This window comes from Mchenga conophoros, linkage group LG7, assembly GCF_057382185.1.
Source record: "Mchenga conophoros isolate Kocher_MC1m ecotype Shallow Benthic linkage group LG7, M_conophoros_male_GT1.1, whole genome shotgun sequence".
NCBI lineage: Eukaryota > Metazoa > Chordata > Actinopteri > Cichliformes > Cichlidae > Mchenga > Mchenga conophoros.
This window is the reverse complement of record NC_140532.1, coordinates 4358219-4383994: the sequence shown is the minus strand read 5'-3', so window position 1 is coordinate 4383994 and position 25776 is coordinate 4358219. Positions and strand designations below refer to the sequence as shown.

Below are 25776 nucleotides of genomic sequence, written 5' to 3'. Positions count from 1 at the left end.
ATGCCCTCACAGTGCAGTTTAGCCTTACACATTTTTGTTGCATCAGCCTGCGAGTGTTAAAAAAAATCAGATCCTCTAGTATAAAGTATTCTCAGTGTTTTCTTTTTATCTGTCAGTTTGGTTAGCTCAAGCTTGAAGGATGTGGTTCTACTGTTTTTCTCAGTTCTAGGAATGTTTGAATCATTCATGATAAAATGATTATGATTGTAGGCTTCAGATGGAGCTCTGATGATTCATTCACAGCCCTTAAACAGCCTTTAAAAATACATGTGCGCGTATATGGCTGAAAATGAAAAAGTGCATCATATCAGCATAATTATATCGCTTTGATTTTTAGATTATGATTAGATTAAAGTTTGGCTCTTGGCAAAAATTCTGTGGCATTTTACTGTGGCTGCGGGGAAGACCTCCCCCAAAAGTGTTCTGTTGGTGGGAACTGGTTTCAGTATGCGTTTCAACTGGTTTCTTGGTTTTCATTCACTGTCATGATCAGCTGGGTTAATTATAATGGGTTTAAAGTTAAGAAGACACTTATGTGGTTATTGTAGCTACTGTATTTCCTCAAATAAAAATTTCCTGTCAGCTACAAGCCAGATTCTTGGCTTTTTGTGGGTGTGGGGCCTGGGGAACAAACCATCCTGTCAATCTTGTTGCATCTTATCGCTGCAACATTTTCACAGTAAGGCCAAAATGAGGGTTCCATCCATCCATCTTCTGCCCTTATCCAGTTCTGGATCGTAGGGCCAGCAGTCTAAGTAGAGATGCCCGGACATGTGACATGAATGTTATTACACTATCCTCCACCTGCCCCTGAAATCTACCCTTAAGTACAAGCTGTAGTGTACCCATCCAGGCACCTCATTACTTTAACCCCCAACCTGCACTGCTCAGTGTCAAGCAGTTGCTCCTGATGCTAACATTCAGATTGAGTTGAGGTGTCAGTAAACCAGGTTCATGTCTGTACAGGTTGGCAGTGGTGAGGTCTGGTATTGTCACGTATCAACATACTTGTTGAGATGGTGTGAAAATTGGAACTTTTCTGTGTAGTAAGCACATTAATGTGGATTTGACTGGTTTAGTTCCCGTTTAGAAGCAAATTGTAACATGATCCAAGTTTCTCTGGTGCTTGCAACAAATGAGAATTTTTTAAATACTGCCCTACCTCTTGGGTTCTTTTTTTCTAACTTGCTGAATTGTTACATAAACTGATAAACCTTGTAGACTTGCGGGACTCTTTTGTTAGCTTGTATAGCATAGTGTGTAATCAAAACATGGCACCAAACCAAGGCAGAGCTTCCCAAACGAGTTTCTTGTATTTAAAGAATGAAATGTACTTTATCTGACTGATTTGGCTTTCGGGAAATCGAAGCACAGATGCATGGGATGTCATCATGCCGATAGGTCAGATGTTCTATCTGCCCTGCTCCCCATGCCCCACAGTGTGCACAGAAATCATGGCACAACTTGTAATTCAACTGTCCTTCCTGGGAAGCGGTGTAGAAATAGTTTCCAGATTAGTACATAAATTAGCTGAGCTCTGCTTCATTTGGCCAACATTTGTATTTCTATGAAATAAATGAGACTTTTTTTAATGTTCTTAGTTTCACAGTGACTCAATAACAACATTATTACTCTGACACTCTGGGAAATGTACTGCCCTTATTTTAGTGCAGTTGAAAGACAACTTTTAAATTACTTTATACTCAATACATGACATTAGACTCCACATTTAAAGGAAGCAAGTATGTTAACGCTTGGTTGGAGATGTCTCAGTGAAAGGATTGTATTGATGTCTCTCTCGTCCACATGAGCAGAATCAACTTTGCAGGGCAATGAAAGCATTGTTTCACCTGTCAGATAAATTAATGCCAAGTTGGAAAAGATTAATATTTTTTCGTAAGGGGAGAGAAAATCCAACTTTTTTGATCATATTTTCGATCATAAATATAGATTAAAGTGAAGGGATAAATCTTTGAGTCAATGTCTCTGTTTCCTGTCTTTGCCGTCCCAGAGCTTGTAGTTGGCAAGATTCCCCAAATTCAGTTAATTATACTTTACTGCATTTTTGCACAACGTCAGCTTATATAGAAGTTATCAGCTGAACCAAACGATTGCATATACTGAACATTAAGGAGATATATGTATTCTTATCCTGTCTTCCTTCTCTCACCCCAACCGGTTGCAGCAGATGGCCCCGCCCCTCCCTGAGCCTGGTTCTACCGGAGGTTTCTTCCTGTTAAAAGGGAGTTTTTCCTTCCCACTGTCGCCAAAGTGCTTGCTCATAGGGGGTCATATGATTGTTGGGTTTTTCTCTGTATCCATGAAGCGCCTTGAGGTGACTTTTGTTGTGATTTGGCGCTATATAAATAAAATTGAATTGAATGTATTCATATACAGTATACTAACAATATCCTACTATAAAGCCTCAGTCATGCCCTGCACATGCTTTTCAACCAAACAGCCTCTCGTTTGATCACACGGAACGACTGAAAAGATGAAAGATGCAGACAAATGGCACATAGACACAGAGCACATCGCTACAAAAACATTCATAGATCCCTATTGACACTCACAAGGTTAGCACACAAGGAAGCTCTGTGCTACTTAGAGTCTAATTTAAAGGCATTACCCTAGTAATCAATACTGCCTGTGTGTAGACACAGAGGGGTTTGTAATAGTATTTTTAGAAAAGCCTGAATGGACATGTGTGTTTCTTCATGGTGTGTGTCTGTATGTGTTTGTGTGTGTGCATGTACAAACTTTTACTTGTGCTTTTTCTAAGCCAGCTGCTCATTTGCAGATAAAGCATGTTATCCATTGTCTTTGACCTTGAAACTATTTTTCTTTTCCAAACTTTAACCTATGAAGATCTGAATAGGAAATAAAGCCCATTATACCTCCAAACGTATCTGTGTTTTCAGGGTTTGTTTGTTTTTAAATGAAATGAATAAAGTAAGCATGGGGATATTAAACACCAATTTATTTCAAAGCAGACAAGATGAGCGTTAGGAAGACAAAAAGCTTACTCATTTTCAGGTAAATTAAAAATATGGCAACAGATATGTGCAATTTGTTTTACAGTACAGACTAGCTAGTGGTAGGGCGTCAGGTTCACAGAAGCTAAACTGCAGGAAGAGGAGAGGTGCTGGTTTGTATTTAAGTACAGCAACATGTAAAATTTATATTACTTTTGTTATTTGTCTTTTTTGTGTGTGTGTTGTGGAGCAGTCTTATTTGTACTCGCCTCTGGATTCGCATAATACATTATAAAGAAAACTATTAAATCAGCTCAAAAACATCATGACAAGAATTTGAGATTTCCGGGGTGTCCCTGTGGTGTCTGTTACCGGTATGGTGGCAGTGGATTATTCGAGTGTGTTCTTATAGGTTGTTAGATTTGCACTATAACAATAGCATGCCTTTTTTCCCCTTTAATGTTTAAGAGCTTGCTAAGCCCTCTGCCCCCTTTGCAGTATTTTTATTTTACTGGCCTTATACTACGTTGTCTTCCCTTCTCAGTTTCTTTTATTCCCTCCGTCTCACCAGTAGGCTTGCAGCACATGTCCTTCCCGATGAAATTACAGGCCTAGTCTTGAATAGGAGGGTTGTTCCTCCTCGGCCCCTCCAGTTCCACTGCCGGCTTAACCCTATCAAAGGCCCAGAAACCGCACATCCTGCAAGGTGCTGTTTTTTGTGGTAGAGCAAGGGGAGGGAAGGAGGAAGGGCAGATGGGAAACCGAGCAGGGGAAGATCATTTTTCTTTGCTTTTCAGTGTGTACTGTACAAACGATGAAGGAATGGCTCTTTCCTTCTCTTGGTTTTTAGTTAAATTTCAGGATTTTTTTTTTTTTTTGAAAGATTTCTGAAAGGGAAACAGAATGTACAAACACAGTGGGTGAATAGACAGCTGGACAGAAAGAAACACAGGAGGACAGATGGCTTTGGAAGCCAGCTATGTAAATCATCTGAAACAAAACAAACTATGAAAAAGCAGATGGACAACAGAGGCAGGCGAACAGGTCGATAGTGTTAAGACAAACATTCATGCAATCGAGGAAGGTCCACTTAAAGGTCGGCAGTAACGTTGGCGATAATGTTAGAAACTAAAATGCCACCTATGTAACATTTTACTGATCAAAGGATGAATGTTTTAGTTGATGATACATACAACGTGAGCAAACGTACTTTTACAAATTAGTAATTCATTTATTATATTCAATGTCTTCAGTGAGTCATCTCTCCCACTGAAAATCTCTCTGTAGCTTTGTCTCTATACCTGCAGTGTAATTGTCCAAAGCCCACACAGGTACAAATCCCTGCTCTCCTTTTCTCTCCCTTTCCCACCTCCTTGAGGCCCAAGAGAGGGAAATCTCCTAAAAACAATCCCTCCTTCAACACTGTAGGCCACATAACTGCCCTGCCATTCTTTAGGTTCATCTTACAGACATTGTGTCATTAAAGTCTTTACCAGCGTGCTACAGTTTCCATTTGTTTACTGTGATTTAGAGTAAATACTCCAGCAGATGAAAGCTTGTGCGCATCCGTTCCAGATGTTTCTCATGCTGCACCCTCTTCAGCTGTCCAACCGCACAATTTTCATACTATTGTTACCCCAAACAAACATCCCAACTGTAAGACTTGTAGGCATGCCCAGCCAAGTTTTTTTTTTTTCTTTCCCCCCTAAGGGCTGCTTTGTTAAAAATGACTGTTTGCATTGACATATGAGCTTTAGCCCCTTTAGCTCTACCTCCACTAATATGTCCAGACAAAGGCACTAAGACATGCCAGATGCAAGGTGAGGAGTTGGACTATTTTTTTTTTATCTTGGCAAAAGGTAAAAAGTTCAAACTTTAGACATATCGAAATTTGGTGTTCAGCGCAGTATTCTTTTTGAATTAAAATTAGCTTTTTTTCAGTATGTACAGAATATTTACATAGTTCATTTTTTGACACAAAAGAGCCCACACCGGTTCCTTTAGGGCAGCAGTGAGCAGTTTGGTCATGCCATCGTTCTGAAAGAGATTGTTTTCCTTACAGATTCTTATTTTTCTGACGTTAAGCCACACCATCCCTTTTTTCTTACTTGTCTACTTTCTTGCTTTAGTTTAACAGGTCATGTCAAAGCATGTGTCAGTGGGAACTTGGGTTTGGCATAGAGCACAGAGAAGTTTTGAATATCAGATAGTTATCCCCCCCACAGACTTGAAAGGTGCCTCTGAAAAGTTTGTCGTTTGCCTCTTTGCAGAGTGCAGTGTGCTCTGATCCACAGCAGTTGGACAAAGGACTTCGGTGGTATAAAAGAAAATGCCTTTCAAATAGCTTCTGCAGTATAGAGGTCTATGTCTTATGTCAGCCGAATAAATTTGCACACATTTTTCAGACTAAGTTAAACTATAATCATTTTCTTTTTAATTGTGCCACTGGCTCCAGAGAGTTGGGTAGTTAGTGGCACCGTGCAATTTTATTTAACATAGCTATAGTAGACAGACATAACAAGAGTCATTAGTAAAAATCCATCTTGAAGATTAATAAGAAGCACAACTTCAGATACCATAAAATATGTTTAATAAATTGGAATAACTATATTTAGTTAAGCATAAAGTTTTATGATAAAACATCGTTTACAAAGAGATTTAAAAGTCGACACTAAGGCAAGTTTCACATCCAGAAGTGACAAGTCAGATGTTAGGACATATAACGGGCTCTGCCAGATGTTATGAAATGGGCATTTGGGTAAGAGAGGGTAGACATTTGAACTATAAAGAAGGAAAAAAGAGCTTTTATTATTATGGTACTATGACTTGATACGAGTTTTTCTTCACATGTTACCTCTAGACTTAACAGTAGGCCTGTTTAAGGTGGCAGTCATATCAGGCTTGGGTCATGCTAGAGCTCACAGTTTAGCCTACTTTATTCCTCACAGAGTTAGCTTATTCTATACTGGTGATGTCATATTTTTCCACGATTATTTGAAGCTTTCGTTGTCACTCTGGCTTGCCATTGCAGTCCATTGTTAAACAACGCATTCTCGAGCACAAAACACCACACTTTCGTCTGACGCACCAACACACCAGACTGGTATCCAGATCAAACAGTGTGTCTAGATGTTAAACAGCAGCTGAACAAACAGCTCAGGCTCTAAAACGGGCTCACTTCATCCAGCGTTCGGCTCCTTGCACTCTTATTTTATTTGGATCATAATGATGGTCCTCGAAGGCCACCGTAAAGTGATTGATCTCATGCCTGCCTGCTGTAAGCCTTTGGTGTGTCAGGGTGTTGCCTTAGCAACGGTGCCTTTTGACTTATGAGCCACTTAGCTAAGCTGAATCTAATTAGCATAGATTATTAGATTTCTGTTATTGAAATTATACATTTTAAATATTACCTTGTTGAATGGACTTGACGTAGATTGAAGCCTTTGTTTCGTGCAGTTAGAATCGTCTAGCTTAAGATTGGTTTTTAACCGCTAGAGTGTGTTTTGGTTGAACAGTGCAGAGAGTTATCCACCATGACTGAGCAGTTTCTGAGCCAGACTGTAAAAAAAACTAGAGTGCAGGAAGGAACCTGAACTCTTTGAGTCTGCTGCTCACAATAATCCTAGACCCAAGAGGAAACACAAGAATTCACAGCACAGTTACTACTGCATTTCCTGTTTCTATGTGCGTGTGGGTGAGTGTGTGGGTAGGAGTTATCAAGAAAAGTAGCTGGTTTGTTGGTCACTGCTGCCACTGTGAAAAAGGAAGAAGCTTCTTTAAAATGTACCTCTGGTGAGTTGAAGACAGTTCCTGCTCAATCACAGAATATGTCAAAGGATCTAGTTTTGATCTGAGTGTTTGAAAGAATCGGAGAATTATAGGCTCTCTTTCATTCTAATTTAGCAGCTGTTCTCTGGATCACAGTAGCCTACAGTACTTGCACTGGAAGCCTCTCTGCGGTTTTGGAAGCTGTTAACATGTCAGTCAGATGTTGTAATGTGGACCTTGTTGCCAGCTCTACAATATTTTGAGATAAAACCCTTTAGCAGAGCTGCCAGTGTGTTATGTGTAATTTGGCTGTGCTTTAAGTAAGCGGAGGGAATCCATTCAGCCTCTTTGGCAAGTCCCTCTGACTTAAGACCAACCTGACTACTCCTCAAGTTAAAGCTGTGTCCCTCACAGCTTTATTTCATTCAAAAAAAAACTGCTTGGCTGCCCTTTGATTATTTTTATTTTATTTTATCAGACACACAGGATATATGATACAAGTAGAGAAGGCTTACATATTAGTAATGCAGTCTGGGTAGTGATGTAATCTGAGATAACACAGTAACATAATCCAGCTGTTTGTCCAGATGTAGGACAGAAGGGCTGGTCAGGCATACCAAGCAAACTATGAATTTTAGTGGTTTCCCCAGGCTAATGGAGTCAATTCTCAAGTTACTACATGACCTCAGCAGATATAGTGACTGACAGGTTTTTTTTAGGTGCACTGCATCTAACGCTGTCCTGATGAGCAATAATGTAAAATGTGGAAATCTCTCCCATTTGGAAAACTTCTAAAGACTCTAACGTGGATCAAGTGACCGGTGGGTCACCCACACCCTGAGCGTGGGTTTGATTTTCCAACAGCAGTGTTGGTGAAGATTCACTGTGCATGAGTGCTGTGAGTGAGAGAAGGTAACAGTTAGGTAGCTACAACTATAGTAATTATTTATTTTATTTTTTGCTTTGCATTCTTGTTGCACGCCTGCGCTAAAAAAAACTACCCGCACATGTCCACGATCCCAACCTTTCATCTCCCTTTTTAATATCTAATTTCAACATGCCCCTATCACATGGTTCGAGTTGCTTTTTCACATCAAGGATTTTCTGTTTTTCTGGCACATTAATATATAACAGCAGGGCCTTCTTCATAGGCAGTAATGTAAATGAGTATCTGGACAAGCAAGATGTGGTTTAGATCTTTTATGGATCTAATTGCTTGGATAGAACTGCTTTTGTGTCTTGGTGTGCGTTTATCAAGACAGCAGCAACATGAATGATAGCACTGCTACAGTTAAATATAGCAGCACGCCTTTGTAGGATTATCCAAATGTGAGAGAATAAGTGACATAGGCGAGTTTTTCTAGAACGTGATCCCATTCCAGTTATAATTAAAAACCTGTTCTCTGTTAAAAGCTGATCAGCAATTTTGTAATTACGTTTGATGCTATTTATCCTGTCTTGTATCCAGCCTCTAGAAGAGGCATGGACAACTCCCCCTCTCCCATAACCCTAGATCTGAAGCAGATGGTAAGGTTGGGCACGCTCCTTTATAGTCCCTCCCCAGGCCTTAGCCGCTATTTCAGGTGCTGCTGATGAGCCAGTCTGCATGTGGAAATGCAGCAGTGGGACTGATGTGGTACAGCATGTCCCAGATAGCTGCTTGTGGAAACTGTAATCAACTTGGAGCAACTGTAGAAACTCTCTGAGAGTCTAAAGTCTTTTATAGTTCCCACGGAAGAGTACAATGTTGCACTTATTATAAGTAACAGATGTATTTCAGGCAGATTGATTCATAACAGAGTTAATTGGCAGCATCATGGGAGAGCATGTTGTTGAGGGAGAGGAAAAGTTATCTCTCGAGCCCTCTGACAGTAGCCGAGTTGTTTTTTACCGGAGCCCAGTTTCTCTCTCAGAGGGTCAACACTGTGGGTCAGTAGCCATCCTGCTTACAAGGCACTTTCTTTGACAATAGAACAAGCCTATCTGGCAAATCAGATCAGCCATTCTGAACTGCAACTTTGGACATATTTGTCGCCATGAATGGGGTTATGTGAAGTATGTGATGTGCTCTCCAAAGGAGCAATTGGATAGCATCCAGCTCAGAAACAATGCGGCCTTGGTCCTACTGATCACCACAAAGAGCAAATCGCATTCTCTCATTGTCCATATCAGAACCATGTGCATTCTGGGTAACACTGACTGGGTGTCCATCGGTGAGCTGGATTTGTTGCCGACATGTTTACAGGCTATGCTATCATTCTGCAGGCTACGTAGCTTTGCAGGAGGAATAGGACGACGGTGTTACACTGCGCATTTCTGTTTTCTTTAGCAGAATTTAAGATATAACACGGGTGCTCTCATTTCAGTCTGTCTATCACAGTTGTGCGTGTGTTAGGGTGCAGTGCATCACAGGCTTTGATGTAACACCGCGCAGACACACACAGACCTCCACACATGTTTACCATACAGATGAGCTCAGAGTGGCAGAAAGGAATGCAGCATGTAATAATAGATCAGCACTCGCCGCCGCAATAAGATGGTTCCAGCTTGAGAAAAACTTTGGAGTGGCTTGATTTTTAAAGCCTTCAAGGTCCCAAGTGACGGCCTCTGTTGGTCGTGTTAGCTTTTTAAGAAGTGAGTCAGACAGCAGATGCTGCCCTTAGTATGGGTTTCAGATAAAGCATCAGTATGATCAAAGGAAGACTGACCTCAAACACCAAAGTAAATTCGTTTTTCCTTTCTAATATTTACACATGGGGTTAGATAACTTTCTCCCTTTTTATATAAATGGAAAATCATAACTCGAGTTTGTGCCCTCTAAATGGTGCATGAACATGAAAAATTGCAAGTGGTGAGCAAGCTTTCCTGTCACTCATTCTGTTACTTTGCAAATACTTTACTCTGCTTTGTTCTGTTTGGTTTCCTGAAGTTTAAACACTGATAGCTATTTTGGTTTTGAGACACAGTTTCATTGTCCTGTGTGACACTGCAGTTTAGTATCTGTATAAATGGACAAGTTCATGTACTCCGATGTGATCCGGGCACATAAACAACTGGTTACAGCTGGCTATTCTTGCAGCCATCACTGTATATTTCTCATGCATTTACTAAGTCAGTGACTTCTGTGCACAAGGCGCCTCAGCACTCGGTGACCCTGCTCTATAACTTTATGTTGTGTGGCACTTTGCAGCTGAGTTGCGGTGGTTCTTAAATGATTTGACTTTGCTATTGATCGTGACACATCTAGTAGGGGAAAAAGACAAATTTATAAACTGTTGTTGCAACAATGCCATCCTGTTACCACACTTGTGCATACAGTGTAGATTCCTGGTTTGAACCCACCAGCTGATTGAGGCCCTTCTATGTGGAGTTTGCCTTTTCTTCCCATGTTTGTGTGGGCAGTTTCTAACCTACCCTCTCAGTCCACAGACTTGCATGTTGTGTTTACTGGTGATTCTAAATTGGCTATAGGTGTCGCTGTGAGCATGCATGGCTGTCTTTTTTTTTTTGTATTTATTGTGACGATAGGCCTCCGTGACTTCGTTTTCACTGTTTAATTTCTAGAACTAAAAAGTCAATTTGCAAAGCACGTCCTAGTTTTAGGCAGCGCCCGACCTATTATCTTGTCTGACAGGTGGTTGCCTTATAACATTCATTTCCATTTTGGCGCTACAGCGTTAGTGGCCAATACTTGACTTCGAAATGAATGATTTAATGAGTTTCTGTGTGCAGTCACGAGTGTAATTGTGTTAAATGATCCAGTACAGTCCTTTGTGTCAATGCCACGGTAGCTTTGTTTTAATCCGCACACCCTTTGGAGATGGGAAAAATTGCAAGGTTTACTCATTCATCAGAAAGCCCGGTGTACTTTACTCAAGTCAAATTTAAAAGCAAACCTTTTCTTAGTGCTCACCGGTGTCCTGCTAGCTCGTTTAATGGCCTGATGTTCTCGATTGCAGACTGTCCACGATAATGTTGTTTCTGGTTCACAAGACTTTAACAACTGTGATAAACATTGATTTAAATTTAGCATCTCTGTGTTCCAGCTGTTTCAAAGTGGTTTATTTGCTTATGAGTGCCAGAAGGAAGTCGATGCTATGTGAGAATGCAAAAACAATCAGTTCTAGACTCAATGTAAATGTTTAATTTATCAGGATGGGGTGAGCACATCTTGTGTTGATGAACGAAGTGGAGCTTTTTCTAATTGATTACTGCATCATGGGCATGTGTCCATATGCACACAGGCAGACAGACAGCTCTCACCCATCTTTGGCTGGAAGCTGTCTAAATGAGTCAGCAGCTGATTGGCCATTAATTGAACTATTGATGGATTTCTGTTAAGACTCTGGCTCCTAGGGATCTTTTATCTTCCTTGCCAAAGTATTTGTTCCCGTATGATTGTATCATCAAATACTTATCGCAACGTTTTGTATGCTTTACTTCTGTATTAACGACTGCATTAACTAAGTAGGAGGTTGGCTGATTCAAACACTGACCAAGCATTAATTTCAGCATTGTGGCTCCTTGACGTCTGGGTTGTGTTGCTCTGTGGTTCAAAGGATGTGTCCTATTTATTTTTTAAAAAGATCCATGAGGAAACTTTTTCTGATGAGCTTATTAGTTGGTCACTGACCATGGCATAGGAGATGATTAAATTCCCTCCCTTATAAAGCTGAACAGCCATCAATGAATCACAATTTCAGACACTGATATATAAACATAGACAGTACGATCGAAACAAATCAGGTAGTTCAATAGTGATCCAGCAGTGCAGTATGACAAAGCCTTTTCAACAGGAACTGATACACGTTAAACTATGACTAATGAAAATGAAACTGATTCACTGTGACTTTCATGAAGATGAGGCCAAAGTGGGATTCAGGTCTGACGTACATTTAATACTGGGCAGAATTACATAATCCACAAGTTTCACTTTGATTCCTAACAGGCTGTGCTTATGCTTTCTCTTCACTACAGCCATCTAGGGTACTGACCAGTAGTTTTAACAAACACAGAAGCCTAACCAGTTAGCTAAAAGTAGTGAATACATGGTTAGCTAACACTAGCAAATAGCAACTCAAAAGTAAGTAGAAAAAATATGTAAATAAATATAGGAAAATTCTCACTGTAGCTGAGATGATGTAGATGTCATCGTATGAGATGTCATTTCACACAAGCACAAGAATACTCCTCAAAGGAAAGCAATGGTTTGCTATGATGTGTTTAGGTAAAAGCTATCTGGGTTTAGATCTCTGTTCACAGTTTCTACTCAGTGATAATGTCAGTAACTGCACCTTACAGCTCACGAAAAGGATTTCTCTACTGAGTAATCAGAAAATAATGAGAAAAATCCAGGGATAGTGCTTGAAAGGAAAAGGAAATGTATGAAGTTTTGCTATTGAAATTGAATTTTTCAAATTCTTTTATTAGAAAAAGCAGAAAAACAGATAAAACACTTTTTTTTAAAATGTCAAATGGTATGGTCATTTGACCTGATATAAAAAAAAAAAAAGGCATAAAAACCTTGAATTCAGTTCCATAAATGTAGTCGTCTTTTTCTGAATGACCCAGGATGATTAAATCTTTAACCCAATCAGGCTGGTTTGGTTTTTGTATAATGGCTCAGACTACAAATGACTTGTGAGGCATTACATCTTAGTGTTTTCTACCTTTAGAATTAGGGATCACTCCACACTTCTCTCCAGTGGTGTTGGCTTTAAATCACCTCATTAATCTGCTTCCTTTGCTGAAGATGTCCGACCAGGCTGCGCCCATTAGGTAAAATCCATTATACACGGCTGTGGTGAGACGGAACACACAGAGGAAACAATTTGTGTGCGACTGTCTTCATGCAAGTGTGTGTGTGTGCACTCCCAGTTGCCCTGTTGAGAACGTAAATTTAAATGAGGGCCACGCTGACAACCGTGATTTCTCAGAAAAGACCTTAGAGGGTCATTTGCCTGCATGTACAGCTTGTTTATGTGATGCCTGGTGTTGTCCCTCTGCCTTCTTAAGTGGATTTTCACTGATGAGCACCAATGAGAATGCATGTATCTGTGTTTGTGTGTGTGCGCGTGCATGCACGGGTCTGCGCTGTAGCCTCGGTATGACGTGAATCATCTTCCATTCATCCTCGAGTTATTTTCAGCCTTAATGAAACACCTGAGACCAGTCGACAACTTCATATCTTTACAAACATTCATAAAACCCATAACTAAGGGATAATAAGCTATGGTGGGCCTATCAGTTGCACTCCTATGCACACATACTATCATGTAATTGCTCGCATTGCTGATCATTTGTCCCATTTACCTATCGATACATTTTAGACATTTTATGCTTGCATGCCCAGTTTTAAGCCAAATTGTGCACCTTCATAACTGATATTTTTCACGTATTTTAACATTTAAGAGTGTGTAGTTTTCAAAATAAGAGCCAATTTAACCGGTAAATACATGCGATTACTGCAGAAATAACTGTTGCATGTAATCATTTAGCTAGTTTAGCTCTATTACAAGATCTCAGAAAGCTAAAACATCAGTATATGAGTACCAGCCTCACATATGTGTTTCTGTGGCTTCTTTTCATTCAGTTTGTAGCTCCTAATATATTTATATTTATATATATATTTTTTTAAATTTGTGTCTTTTCAGAGATCAGGGCCCAGTTAGTGGAGCAGCAGAAATGTCTGGACCAGCAGACAGAAATGCGGGTCCAGCTGCTGCAGGACCTCCAGGATTTCTTCAGGAAGAAGGCGGAGATTGAGATGGAGTACTCCAGAAACCTCGAGAAGCTGGCCGAACGCTTCATGGCAAAGACTCGCAGCACTAAAGATCACCAGCAATACAAGTGAGAGGAAACTGTCTCGATGTTTGTCTGTCGTCAATGTGTTTCTTATGTAACACGGGTCCAATAATAACCTTTAACTGTTGCTCTGTAATTCTAAGCTTTTCTAGATTTTGCCTCACAAATATGGATGTAACAAATCTCTAAATTAATCAGATCAGGCATTGGCTAGTTCACCAACCAGGCAGTTTTTCTATTGGTGTTACCTGACCTCATTCTCTGTTTACGTCCTAGAAATGGTCATACAAAAAAGGTCCAAAATCATCAGGTTCCTACAATGTGTGTACGGCCAAATTTGTTCTTATCACTGTGCGTTATTGGTGAATCATAATTATACAGGCCCAGTTTAGTGGTGAGGTTGTTTTAACAGAGAAATCTGCCTTGTTAAAGCAAGACGAGGTCTAACTAAAGAAAAACAGGATAGTGTCAGAGGAGGAATTTGAAAAGGTACATTTTCCAGTGTGTTTCATGACAATTTGTACTGTTTGAATGTGTAGAACCATGTAGTGTTTTATATTAATATATTGAGAATATTACATCATTGTAGCAGAGGAGCTTCTTGAATAATCCATCTTGACTTTTCATTTTGCATTTCTGTGTGTGCCACAATAGACACAAGCCTAAGTAATGAGGACAAAGTGCTGTGAATATATTAGACGTTATCTAGTGGATGGGGTATTATTTTGATACAGTTGCTAAATATATTCTAAAATTGGCAAAGCTGTTATAAAACGGATTAGAGTTAAGATCTTTGACAGTTTCTGTACTTTATATTTTGGATATTTGGATATATTTAGTTCTCAAGGAGTATTTTTGTTTGGTATCTACCCTTAAACAAAAATACCAAAGTGTAGTGAGAAGAAAAACTGTTTGCTTTCATTCTGTTTGTCTTCTTTCTCACCCTGTCCTCCTCCCTCTTCTTCCGCTGTATTTATTGTGCATCGGTTTGTCTCGGAGGCTTTTTGATCGATTTTGACACAGTTAAGTATAGTGTGCTTTTTGGCCTTATTAGTAGGAGGTGGCTCATGGAAAAAGCAGACATTAGCATATCGTTTGAACTTGTGGTGGAGCAAAAATAAAATGTATGTTTGTCCTCGCTGTCTGCAAATAGCCCCTGCTCTCTGTCTGAAGTTCCAATGGCTCTAGCAGCTGTGCGTGCCCATGTGTGTAACCAGTGAGAAGACTGGTATGGCGCTCTGTGGTTTTCATTGTATGATGTACAGTCTGGTCACTTCATTCACAGGGTAAACATTTGGCATCTGCCTAGGAGCATATTTCTTAAGTAAATATAAGACGTTTGAATAACATTAAGAATTCTCCTGCGGGTGTTAAATCATGTGGCCCATATTTTTGTGTTCACATAAGCACGTACAATAAGGCTTCAGTATTCTCCAGACTGTTTTCATTGGACAAATTTGTCTGTGGTGTGAAAAACTGTTTTTATTCTGTCTGTAGCATGATGTCCATTTTTATTAGCGATGCACTGGTTCTATTAGCAAAAGCTAAGGCGTCGAAATAATATTTGCAAATACTAGATAATAACGTAATATTTGTTTTAAGGGTCTAGGAGTTCATTGGTCCCATATCAGACAACACCAAGCTCGGCTTAAATACTATTTATTCAACTTTGTAGCAAATACATGCGTCAGAGAATATTAGTTTACTGAAATAAGTATTTACATCATTTACCTAAATTATTTAAGGAGTGTGAGAGTTAGTTGGTTCCTGCATGCTGGTTTTAAAGTTTTGCTACTTTTCTATTTCCTGCTCTTACTGTGAGTGTAGATTTGACCACAATGCAATTAGTTAAAAAATATTGAAGGCATAAAAAGAAAAGCTGTTGTGTTGAGTGCGAAATGCTTTCAAACTGTTGACCCTTTGCAGTTTGCTTCCTCTATGCTGTTAGCTCTCCTGTTAGCAATTGATACACTGCTGCTGCCAGCTAGCACAGTAAGCAGAGAACAACTGAAGTGACCTGATGGCCCCATAAATCTGACCTTTGTCACTGATACACAATCCAGCTCTTTGAGTCAGGAGTGGACAGAGATTGTTTCCAAATATTAGGTACGTCACTAGTTTTGAAATTAACTTGGGGGAAAAATTGGTAAAGCAGCGAGTTAAGGTCTTAGTTAAACAGTATTAGAAGCTGATCAGTGACCCTTCTGATAGTTGGTGAGTGTTTGCTAGCGTGAAATTGGTCGCAGAGAGGTATATGGTGCTGCACCAAAAACCTCCATGTGACTGTGAAGTGAAGACACTTGCAAACTACTTGCCAAGTCCTAGTGAAACTCTGAAAAATGCAGCACAAACCAGAAATGATGAAAGTTCACTTTCAAGGCACAACATTTACAACAGTATATGCTTTACTTTTCAGTTGCACGACAGCACACAACATAAATGTCAAATGCTGACGGACAAATCGACATATTTCATGCAAATTACAGGTGACTGTGGCAGCCTGCTAGTGATCAAAACAATCACAACACCTTCGTTATGACCATTGTCACCTTGCAACAGCCAGCAGCCACTCACCAACCAGTTGGGAAATGCAGATTTCCCTAGTAACTGGGAAAGCCAGATGATCTCTGACTGAGGCTTAAGGAAGGCTATGGAATCATCCACAATGGCAGATCAGTTCATCTACATACTTCAGATCCAGCTTTCTGTGTATGGACATGGTCGGGCAGGGAGCCATATTGCTAAATTTAAACTTCTGCTTATTTTGACTGTATTGCTCCTGGTTGAAGTATCGTCCTTTAATCAGCAGCTAAATCTAAGAACTGGTCAAGACCAGCTGTATTCACAAAGTGTTGGCAATGAAGCAGTGTTGTTGAGTCTGGTTTGTGTAGCAGATTTTGAGATGAGCGTTCAAGATGTCATTCTTTTTAGTTAAAAATGCATTAATATGCAGCATTTTTGACATATTCAGTTTCTTTAGAAAGTTCCCTTGTAGGCAGCTTCGAGCCTCATCCCATGGGTATTTGTTTTAGTTGCCTCTAGGAAATGGGGCAAAACACAGGTGGTGGTTGATGCTATGCTTCTGTGATCCCATACCCCCTTCGTATAAACCATGTTTCTGTGAAGCTATAAAGACACGATGCCACAATTTCCTTCCACCAGTCTGCAAACATTGCCATGTGTGATTTTGTTTGACAAGACTAAACCTAGTTTTCTGCTGTTGGAAGGCAGCTATGTTGTTCTTGAACCATTTACGTGTTACCATAAAGTTCTCGAGCTATTCCAAGCTACGAAAAAGTTTTGACACAGTAGGAGTTCAGTCTTTCTCGGGGGTGAAATGAAGTTTGTGCACATCTGAAAGTACAGACTTTGTGCGACCTGTGGGAGTATTGCGGTTGCTCGCTGCTGGAGAGGAATGCTTCTTGCTTCGGGGGTGCCCTGTACTGAGCTGAGCTATACCTGTGGAGTCTAGGGAGACTGCAGTAGAGGTCTGCTGAACTCTAAAGTAGAGTAAAGACTGTAGCCACATTTGAAAATGGCCTAACGCAACAAAAGTGTAAATTTTAAAGTAATGGTGCTCGTTTCTGCTTCTCAACATACTTCAGCATAACAAAAGAGATAACAATAATAACAAATATGTGAATATAGCGTCTTACAGGCATCATTACTTTTGATCATTATGTAGTTTAGTATTTTTCTAAGCCACTGCCTGTTCTGAGACTCTTGTTGTCCAAGAGAACTTTTGTTTTACGGTTAACTATGAAGAGATCATTGTGTAGTTCTGTTTTTAGGTTTTGTTCTTCAGCCTTCATTATAGAAGTAAATGCAGTGCGCAGCATTGGAAAAAATTGTCCCAATTAAACGTAACAATTAGCAGCTATAAAGTCAAATTAGGACACTTTGGAGAACACATGCTGTTAAACATGTTGGTCTAAGCAAAAGTGTAATAGATACGAAAACTTTCAGAGCTTTAAGTGTCCCGGATGTTTGGCAATGCTGCAGTAAAGCAGTGCAGCACATCAGCTTTGAAAATGAACGGGCATTAGGACACTTCAGAGCCACCAGTTTAGTTTTGGGTTTTTTGTGGGGGGGATCTTCTTGAAAGAAAACAAAATTACAGTGCTGTCCACTGCAGCACTCTGTGGGAGAGCCATCTTTTTGTGTTTCAGCGGCTGTTTGCAGAACACACACAAATGAACAAATATGGGCAAACACTCTCTTCTCTCTCTCCCCCAGTCTTTCTTAAACACACACATGCAAACAACCAGATACTGTATTATGCAAGGTTTGTTCAGGGAGGGGACGTGGAATCGGAGAGCAAAAGAATAACTGAAATATTTATGTAGCATCAGCCACAACTGGGATTGTCTTAAATATGCTGCTTTTATCTGAAATTAAGCCGCTGGTTAGAGGACTTCCTCACTTTGTCTCAGAGGATTAGCGGGAGGTGTGGAAAACATCGTGGCTGCTTAGTCTGTGTAATGCCACACATAACTACCTGCTGTCTAGGGAAAACTGCTGACGCATTCTCATTTGATTAAGTTCAACTTTGTTGGGATTCTTTCACAGGACCAGTGATGAAGAAAATGGTGCATTTCCTGTGGTCATTATGAGCCTTTGGCATTCTGTTGCTTCCTTTTAAAATGTAAATGTGTACTCAAATAAGCAGAAAGACTGCACCGCGAGTCAGCTTCGTTGGTGCTGGAGATTTGTGCACTTTAAAGTGAAACGTTTTGGGGGTTTTGTTGTTGTTTTTTTTTTTTTTTAAATCAGTGTGGCACTAGACAACTTTGCTGTTTTGCCATTTCTATTGATAAGACCTTCTGTTTAAATACTGTACACACTGAATTGGTATCCTTCATTTTTAGTGTCATCCTGCTGTATGAGAGTGCAAGTATGGTGACATTGTTCCTCTGTCCCCCCCCACCCCTCTTCTACACACGAGTTCCTCTTTTCATACCTGTGTTTGGCTCTTGTGGGGAGTCTTGTCTATCTGTCACTGTTCTGTCTGACCCAGTTCCTGCCCTGGCTGAGGGGGAAATGATGACAGTGAGACTTTCCTGCCATTATATGTGGGGTTAGCAACTCCCAGGGGGTTATGTTGTCACAGCCTGTGTGGGTTTCCCACTTGTTTTTTGCCTGTCCTCTTTATACTTTGTGAAGGGGCTGACCCTACTAAATCAAACTTTCTTTCTTTTCTTTTTCTTTTTTTAAACAAATTGATTTAATTTGATAACATGTGCTACACTGTTACTTATGCTACATTATTCTTTAAATGTTTCAGATTTAATCAAATTTCATGTGAAAGGTGGATGCCGTTTTTGTTGGATGCCCTGGATGTTATTAGCCATGTGCACATAGGTTACAGGTTACTTCTGGTGTTAAATTAGGTTAAACTTAGTAATGCTGTCCTACTTCAGACAGTACAGTGGGTTTTTTTCCAGTCTGAGGAGTCAATTTACCAGTATTAAATTGTTTAGTGGCTTGTGGCGTTTTATGTCCAGCTTCTTGTCAGTGACCTACAGAACATGATTCATCTGGACCTGAGAACATGAGTGAATTAATAAACACAAACTAGTACTGTTCCCACAAGTCTAGATTGAGTGCTGTAGAATGGATCTGATACATAATGCAGAAAGGATTTCTATAGTAATTGCTCTTTGACAGATGGTGAGTGATGCCGTCAAGCACAGTTACTGCTTGAGTGAGTGTGAGAATCTATATTTTTCTCCGTGTGTAAAAGTTATTTATACACACAAATGTGGTTAAAACATGTATTTGTGCTAAATGGCTCATTTTACCATGACTTCACATGGTGCTGTGAGGGAAGGTACAGTGAACTAACTTGCAATGAAGGGCACATTCACAGGGCTGACGTCAGGGACAGCTGAGGAAAGCAAATCAGGGAACTAATGTATTAAAATGATATGCCGCTGCTTTGTGATGCCACCATTATCACAGGCAATGTATTGCAATACTATTGTCTTAAAATGTAGTTATTTTCTGATTCCCAACCATACTGGACATGTTATCATGTTCGTCTGGTTTCTTTGAAAAACGAATCCCCTTGGATGTTTTTCATGTCTGCGTAGTTGTCTTCCTGTTTTTGCTTAACCTCAGGAAACATTTCAGCTGTTTGGAATGTTTGCATCAGTTGTTCATTTTCTTCATTTTTGCTCACCAAGCAGATGTGGTGCCAATGTTGAAGGCTAGGTCAGGGCTGGGCAGCTTTGCCAAGTGTAAAGTTTCACCTGTTGCGTTGACAAATGTTGTCCGTCTTTGCAAACTTGGAGAGGTGCAGAGGCGAGTCTCCATATGGTTCCTGAAAGACTTGACCCAAGACCCAGCTCACTCTGTTCTCTCCCAAGCACACACACACATGTGCACAAGCATGCACACTTATATTCTGTGTCACTTTTTTGCAGGCAGCAGGAATGTTATAGATTAACCCAGAGGAAGTCCGCTTGCGGGCCACTGCTTACACAGGGCCCCAGCTCACTCTGGTCTGGACAATGTCCTACAGTTAGCCTGGCTGCAGGCGGCACACAGCGCAGGAAACGCCTCTCTGACTTCTGTATTTTTATTTGAATTCTTTTCTATTATTATCCACTATTGTGCAGCTTCTCTTCTTTTCCTTGTCTTTCTTGTTCTTTTTGCAGTTTTACTCTACTCTTCAAGTTCACCTACAACATATACATGGCTTCTTTAACACCAGTCTACACAGTGTATTTATAGTCTTAGGGACACTCTTCCCTGGTTTTAGAAAATCATTTTTGCTCAGAGCATTGTAGCTCTGCCCTAGAAATGTCACTGATATTTCCAAGTTAGCTGTGTAGTCCTTGTAATATTTGGAGAATCTTTTTGGACCAGAGCCTGTGGTGCATGGGACATTTAACACCCTGGGACGCCTATGATGAATCTGTCTTCTGCTTTAGTAACGAGCACTGGTGCTCTTGAGGTTTTTTATGGGTGCTCTTGAGGTTTTTGTAAACATCCTGCTTGTCACGATCTCCTGCATTTAGAAAAAAAGAGGAAATGCTGTCTAAACCAGCCAACAGTTGCCAATAGGAAAATGTTCAGATGAATGCATACAGATATTTTGTACAGGCCTGCAAGGTTATTTTGATAATGGTATTGAAGTATGAAATTGTTTTGGGGCAAATAGATCTTTCTAAACAAAGAATGTCTCATTTAGCTCCTGAATTTTCACAGCAGCACACCAGCTTGGCTTGGAAGTAATGGGTGGTTAACAGTGTAGTGTGAATGAGCCACATTTCAGTCATTCTTTTGTCTGGCAAAAAAAGATAAGTGCTTTAATGGGAATTTGTTGCATTAAATACAACAAAAAAAACCAAAAGACCTTAGGTTGCACTAATTATTCTAAAACGATATAAATAGTAAATCCTCTTTAACTCTGTAAAATGAATAAAGTGAATTTTACTCCATGATATGTTCAGTCTGGCACAAAAGTTAACCAAGGAATACCTCCGTTATAACCATTACTTTATAATTTTTCATTTTCATTCCCTAATTTATCTGAACTCTTATTTCCATTGGTTTACTCAGGAAAGACCAGAATCTGCTGTCACCAGTCAACTGTTGGTACCTGCTGCTGAACCAGGTTAGGAGGGAGAGTAAGGACCACGCAACACTGAGTGACATCTACCTCAACAATGTCATCATGAGGTTCATGCAGATCAGCGAGGACTCTACACGGCTACTCAAGAAGGTGAGGGCAGAAAGGGCAAAGTAGTTTTTAGAGTTGAGGCGGTGCATACACACACACACACACACACACACACACTAGCGTTTTCAGTCGTTTTCACAAAGTTGTGCGTCCACATTGAAACAGCACAAAACGCTTCCAGTCCTGCGCATGCGTGAAAGCGAGTGAGAATTAAAGAATTTGAAGAAAAGCTACCTGGAGCATGTACAAACTGATATTAATCTTTTTTTTAGGGCTGTCAAAATTGAGAGCAAACAAAACAACTGCTGTATAACGCCCTCCGCTGTCTTTGTTTGATTGGTCACATGACTGCATCACATGACTAAAATGCGTCATCGTTTTAGAAAGTCTGCGTTTTCGAGTGTCCACACTGCGACGGGGCAGCTCCGTTTTGAAATGTATGCGTTTTCGAGAGCGTTTTCAAAACGCTGCGTTTTTCCTTGAGGAAAACGGCGTCTCCGTGTGGACGGAGGCCAAAACGAAGAGAAAACGATGCGTTTTCAAACGGAAACGCATTAGTGTGGACGTAGCCTAAAAATGACTTTTGAGTCTTTTTATTTGTGCTATAAGAATTGCAGCAGGTATTTTTCATTTAGTTTTCATTCATTTCCTTTATGGTTTAAAGGGAAAAACTTGTTGTTTTTTTTTAAAACAAAGAAAATCAGCACAATTTCTTTTTGCAAATTTGCAGGAATTCATGGCACTTTTCAGCCTTGTTTATCGTACAACTGTATAACAAAACACTCATGTACTTGATATATAACACAAATGACCTTTTATAAGTTAATAAATTAGTATTTTTCTCTGCATCACTGTTTCCTTGTCTATTTAAATTCTCATAGTCTCATTTTGACTGCTTTTGAAGGTTTTTTTTTTTTGTTCATTATACTGATGTTTGACCTCTGCTAGAAATGGGTCACATGTGCCTTTTTCTTTGATCAGCAAAACACTCAAAGTCACCACTAACATGATCCAGATTCTTCGTAGCGGTCACATTGGGCAGCAGTGTCTCCAGGCCCTCATGTTATATAAACAATCTTTCACTTTTAATGCATCCATTCATTCAAAAACAGTGTATATTTAGTCGCATGATATGCAGGATATATATTCAGCATTGCGTTTGATGGTATGATGGTCTGTGGCGCTCCCGTGGTTTCGTTTTGTGAATTAAGAGTAGTGCGCTGGGAGCTCGGTCACCAGTCTTTAAGATTCAGAACGTCTTCGGTCTCTCATGGTTTTATGACCAAAACCAATCTGCTGCATTTTCTACCACAAAGCTGACGACTCCCTAACAGATTATGAGCTCCTATGTTGCAGGAGTCACATGAACTCACCGCAAACCTAAATTACAAAGTGTCTTTTCTTCAGAGGAGCGCCTTTGTGTCATTTTAGCTTGCACAACCTTTTTATCCTTTCTCTTTTTATGCTCCACTTTCTTGCAAACCTCCAAGATCTTATCTGTTTAAAAAGAAGGAAACATTTTTGTTTTTTAAATTTGGTCTTCAAAGCAGTATAATTTCTTGGTTTGCCTTGAACCCCCAGCAGACTCACAGGAAGCTGCAACACTCATTTCCCTTTAAAGGGTTCTGGTTCTACTAACGAGGCCAGATGTGAAACAGACAGTATTTTCTCAAAGTTTCGTCTTGTTGCGAATACTGGGGGAAAAGAGCCGCTATAATTTAAAACAAGAATAATCATGAAAACTATAACATTTGTCTCAAAAGGGTTGCAAATGCACACAATATGATCCACAACTGTAAGCTAAGCTTTGCAAATGTGTACAATGAACTTTTGAGGACTCACACGCACGTGCTTCAATCCACACACAAAACAAAAAACCACCATGTGAAACTATTTTACAGATGCAAACATCCAAACCTGAATAAATACTAATCATTTACGCACAATTTATAAAGTTCAGCTTCACGAAGGCAATCATTTTCACTTTCAAAAAACCTTCTGTGTATACAGAGTCTAAACCTACTCGTAACATCTCTCAACCCTCTCTTAAACACATGTGGGCGAGCGCCTGATACGCACAGATCACGTCACACAGGGAAGGTTGTGCCTGTAACATTTAACATTTTCTTATTTTAGCCACAGCCGAGGAGCAAAAGAGCCGCGAGTCACCGACCTCTGTCCTGGCTTAACTTACTTTCACAATCATAATGATAGACTACTTTCAATAATGATACATATTTTTAATGCAGCTCAGAAACTCCTCACAAACTGTGGAGTAGTGCAGTCCTGTCATTACTCCACCTGCATCCCCATTACTGCTGTGGAATCTGCTGTATCGAGCCACTTTATAGACTGTCCTTTTAAAGTTGGCATTTACTTTGTGTATCCAGGTGACATTGCGCAGACAAGAAGCAGTCTGATGGGAGGTCCCAGCTCATTGGAGACCCGAGACACAGCTCGCACTCTAATTAAAGCTTCCCCGAGCCTTTGATCTCAGCAGAGCTTCAATAACGAGGCACAAACAACAGAGAAGTCCCCCATGTTACGTGGACTCCCTCACAGCTTTGAGGAGACAGCTGTACTCTTGTCATCCTTCCACCACATCAAAGACCCGTGTTTATATTTCCTTGTATGTTCAGGTTTCATGCTGCGAGGTGCAGCAGCGGAGGAGGGACCCCATAGTGGCCATATTGTCTTCGTCAACATCCTCCGGTTGCTGTTCGGCGTGTGCATTTATTTCTTTAGTTCTGCACTGTGGTCACTTAAAAAGAAACCACGGCTTTCTTTAGAAGCACCACATTTTTTCCTCTTTTGTGTGTTTAAACGCAAGACTCGAGTAGCGAGCTTTTTCTGTCTTTATGCTTGGAAAGATCTTCTCACATGCATCAAGTTTTCATTATTCATACAACTGGCTCTTTGTTTTGCTCTGCCCTGTTTTATTCATGAAAGTGATATTCTGTGGCAGCAGCTACATGGTGGATTTCCTAGAGCTCGAGGCACTTTTGAACTTAAAGCAACACATAAGTTTACAAAAAGGTGTAAATATTGAAATAATTCAAGCTGAATCTATTTAACTGATTTGGTGTAATAACAAAAAGTGTAATATCCCAAAATCCACTACCAGCACCTCCAATATGGTGCTTTGCAAATGTATTAGTCCACCACTCAATGTTAATTCAGGGCAGCTGTGGAGTAAACCTAACAGTAGCGATAATTACCAAATTTTTATGTTTCTGTAATAGTTAATCTACCAGTGTGTGCAAATGCTCTAATCAAAATAATATTTTTAATGCTAAAATAAAATTATTGATGTTGTCATTGAATTTTCAAAGTTACACTTTTACAAAAAGCAGAAAAAAATAGTAAAAGATGCCAAATTAAAGCTATTTATGTTCAATAATTTCATTCCTGAGCAGAAAAATTAGTGTTGGTGGTTGAATGTTTTGCATCATTGAATTTGCAACTTCTCAGAGACGTCCGCTGTGCCGGTGTTCTGACAAATCATCCTACTTTGGCAAATCGTCCACTGTACGTAGTTTATGCACATTCCTGCCGTCACACAAGAATTCCAGCAGAAATGTAAGTATGTAGGACGGTTTGCCACTTAACTTTACCCATCAGAGTATGCTTCTAGCTTATACTCACAAAGATATGATGGTTTGACACTTAATTTTGTGTTGTGCGCATGCAAAGCACATGCGCAGAAACAACCGCTAGGATGGTTTGTGAGGTAAGATGGATTCCCAGAACACCGGCTCAAAAAACATGAATTTAGTTTCTTATTTGCATAATAAATAACAATGCAACTTTTAGTTTTAAACCATTTTTAACAGATTATTATATACAGAGTATTTGTTTTGTTTTTTTTTTAAATCACAAGTGAAACAGCTGGACTAACCAATAATTAGGCTGACATTTTATGAAGGGTTCAATATTTGTGTCATTTGGTCAAATTCCAAGTTACAGTCGGAAGACACTAATGTACACACGGGCCCTGCAGCGTATACAGCTGCCATCTCTATATTGTGATTAATGGCAGTGGTAATATGAAACCCACCACTCCCTAAGTGCTGCCATGGTTTCTTCTCACTGGGTTTGTTTCATCTTTCTAATGTGGTTGGAATACAGATGGTATGAAGTTGAAAGGGAAAACCCATTTGTAGGATCCTTTTAATGAATTGGACTGAATTGGAAACCCCCCAGCTGAGATTCCTTTAAGCAGGAAGGAAAAAACGTTGTGCAAATTAAATCAGCGACATGTGTTACACAACACAGCTTCGCTAAACAACTGTTTCCAAAATTCGAAACCTCATGCTACGTGTAGCTTTTTCTGGTAAAAGGCAGTCGTGATTGTAAATGTAATTTACCATCATTTCCCTCTTTATTCCTCTCACATCCAACACACACACACACACACACACACACACGTGTACACACATTCTTTCTCGCACATCTTGTGATCTCTGAGAAGGCTTTTCATTGAGCTCTGGATCACTTCCCAGCCTCCTCAATGGGAAAGAACTGATGTGTGTTAGATCTGAC

At 39.9% G+C, this 25776-nt stretch overlaps 1 protein-coding gene across 5 annotated transcripts in view; it reads left to right on the top strand.

The window, feature by feature from the left end:
- Positions 1–25776, top strand: part of srgap1a (SLIT-ROBO Rho GTPase activating protein 1a) — a 77194-nt gene that overhangs the window by 12772 nt on the left and 38646 nt on the right. For all 5 annotated transcript variants that reach the window (XM_085281626.1, XM_085281625.1, XM_085281624.1 and 2 more), the window contains exons 2-3: positions 13397–13592; positions 21114–21276. In XM_085281626.1, the coding sequence (XP_085137752.1) occupies positions 13397–13592; positions 21114–21276 (359 nt within the window). The remainder of the gene's footprint in view (positions 1–13396; positions 13593–21113; positions 21277–25776) is intronic.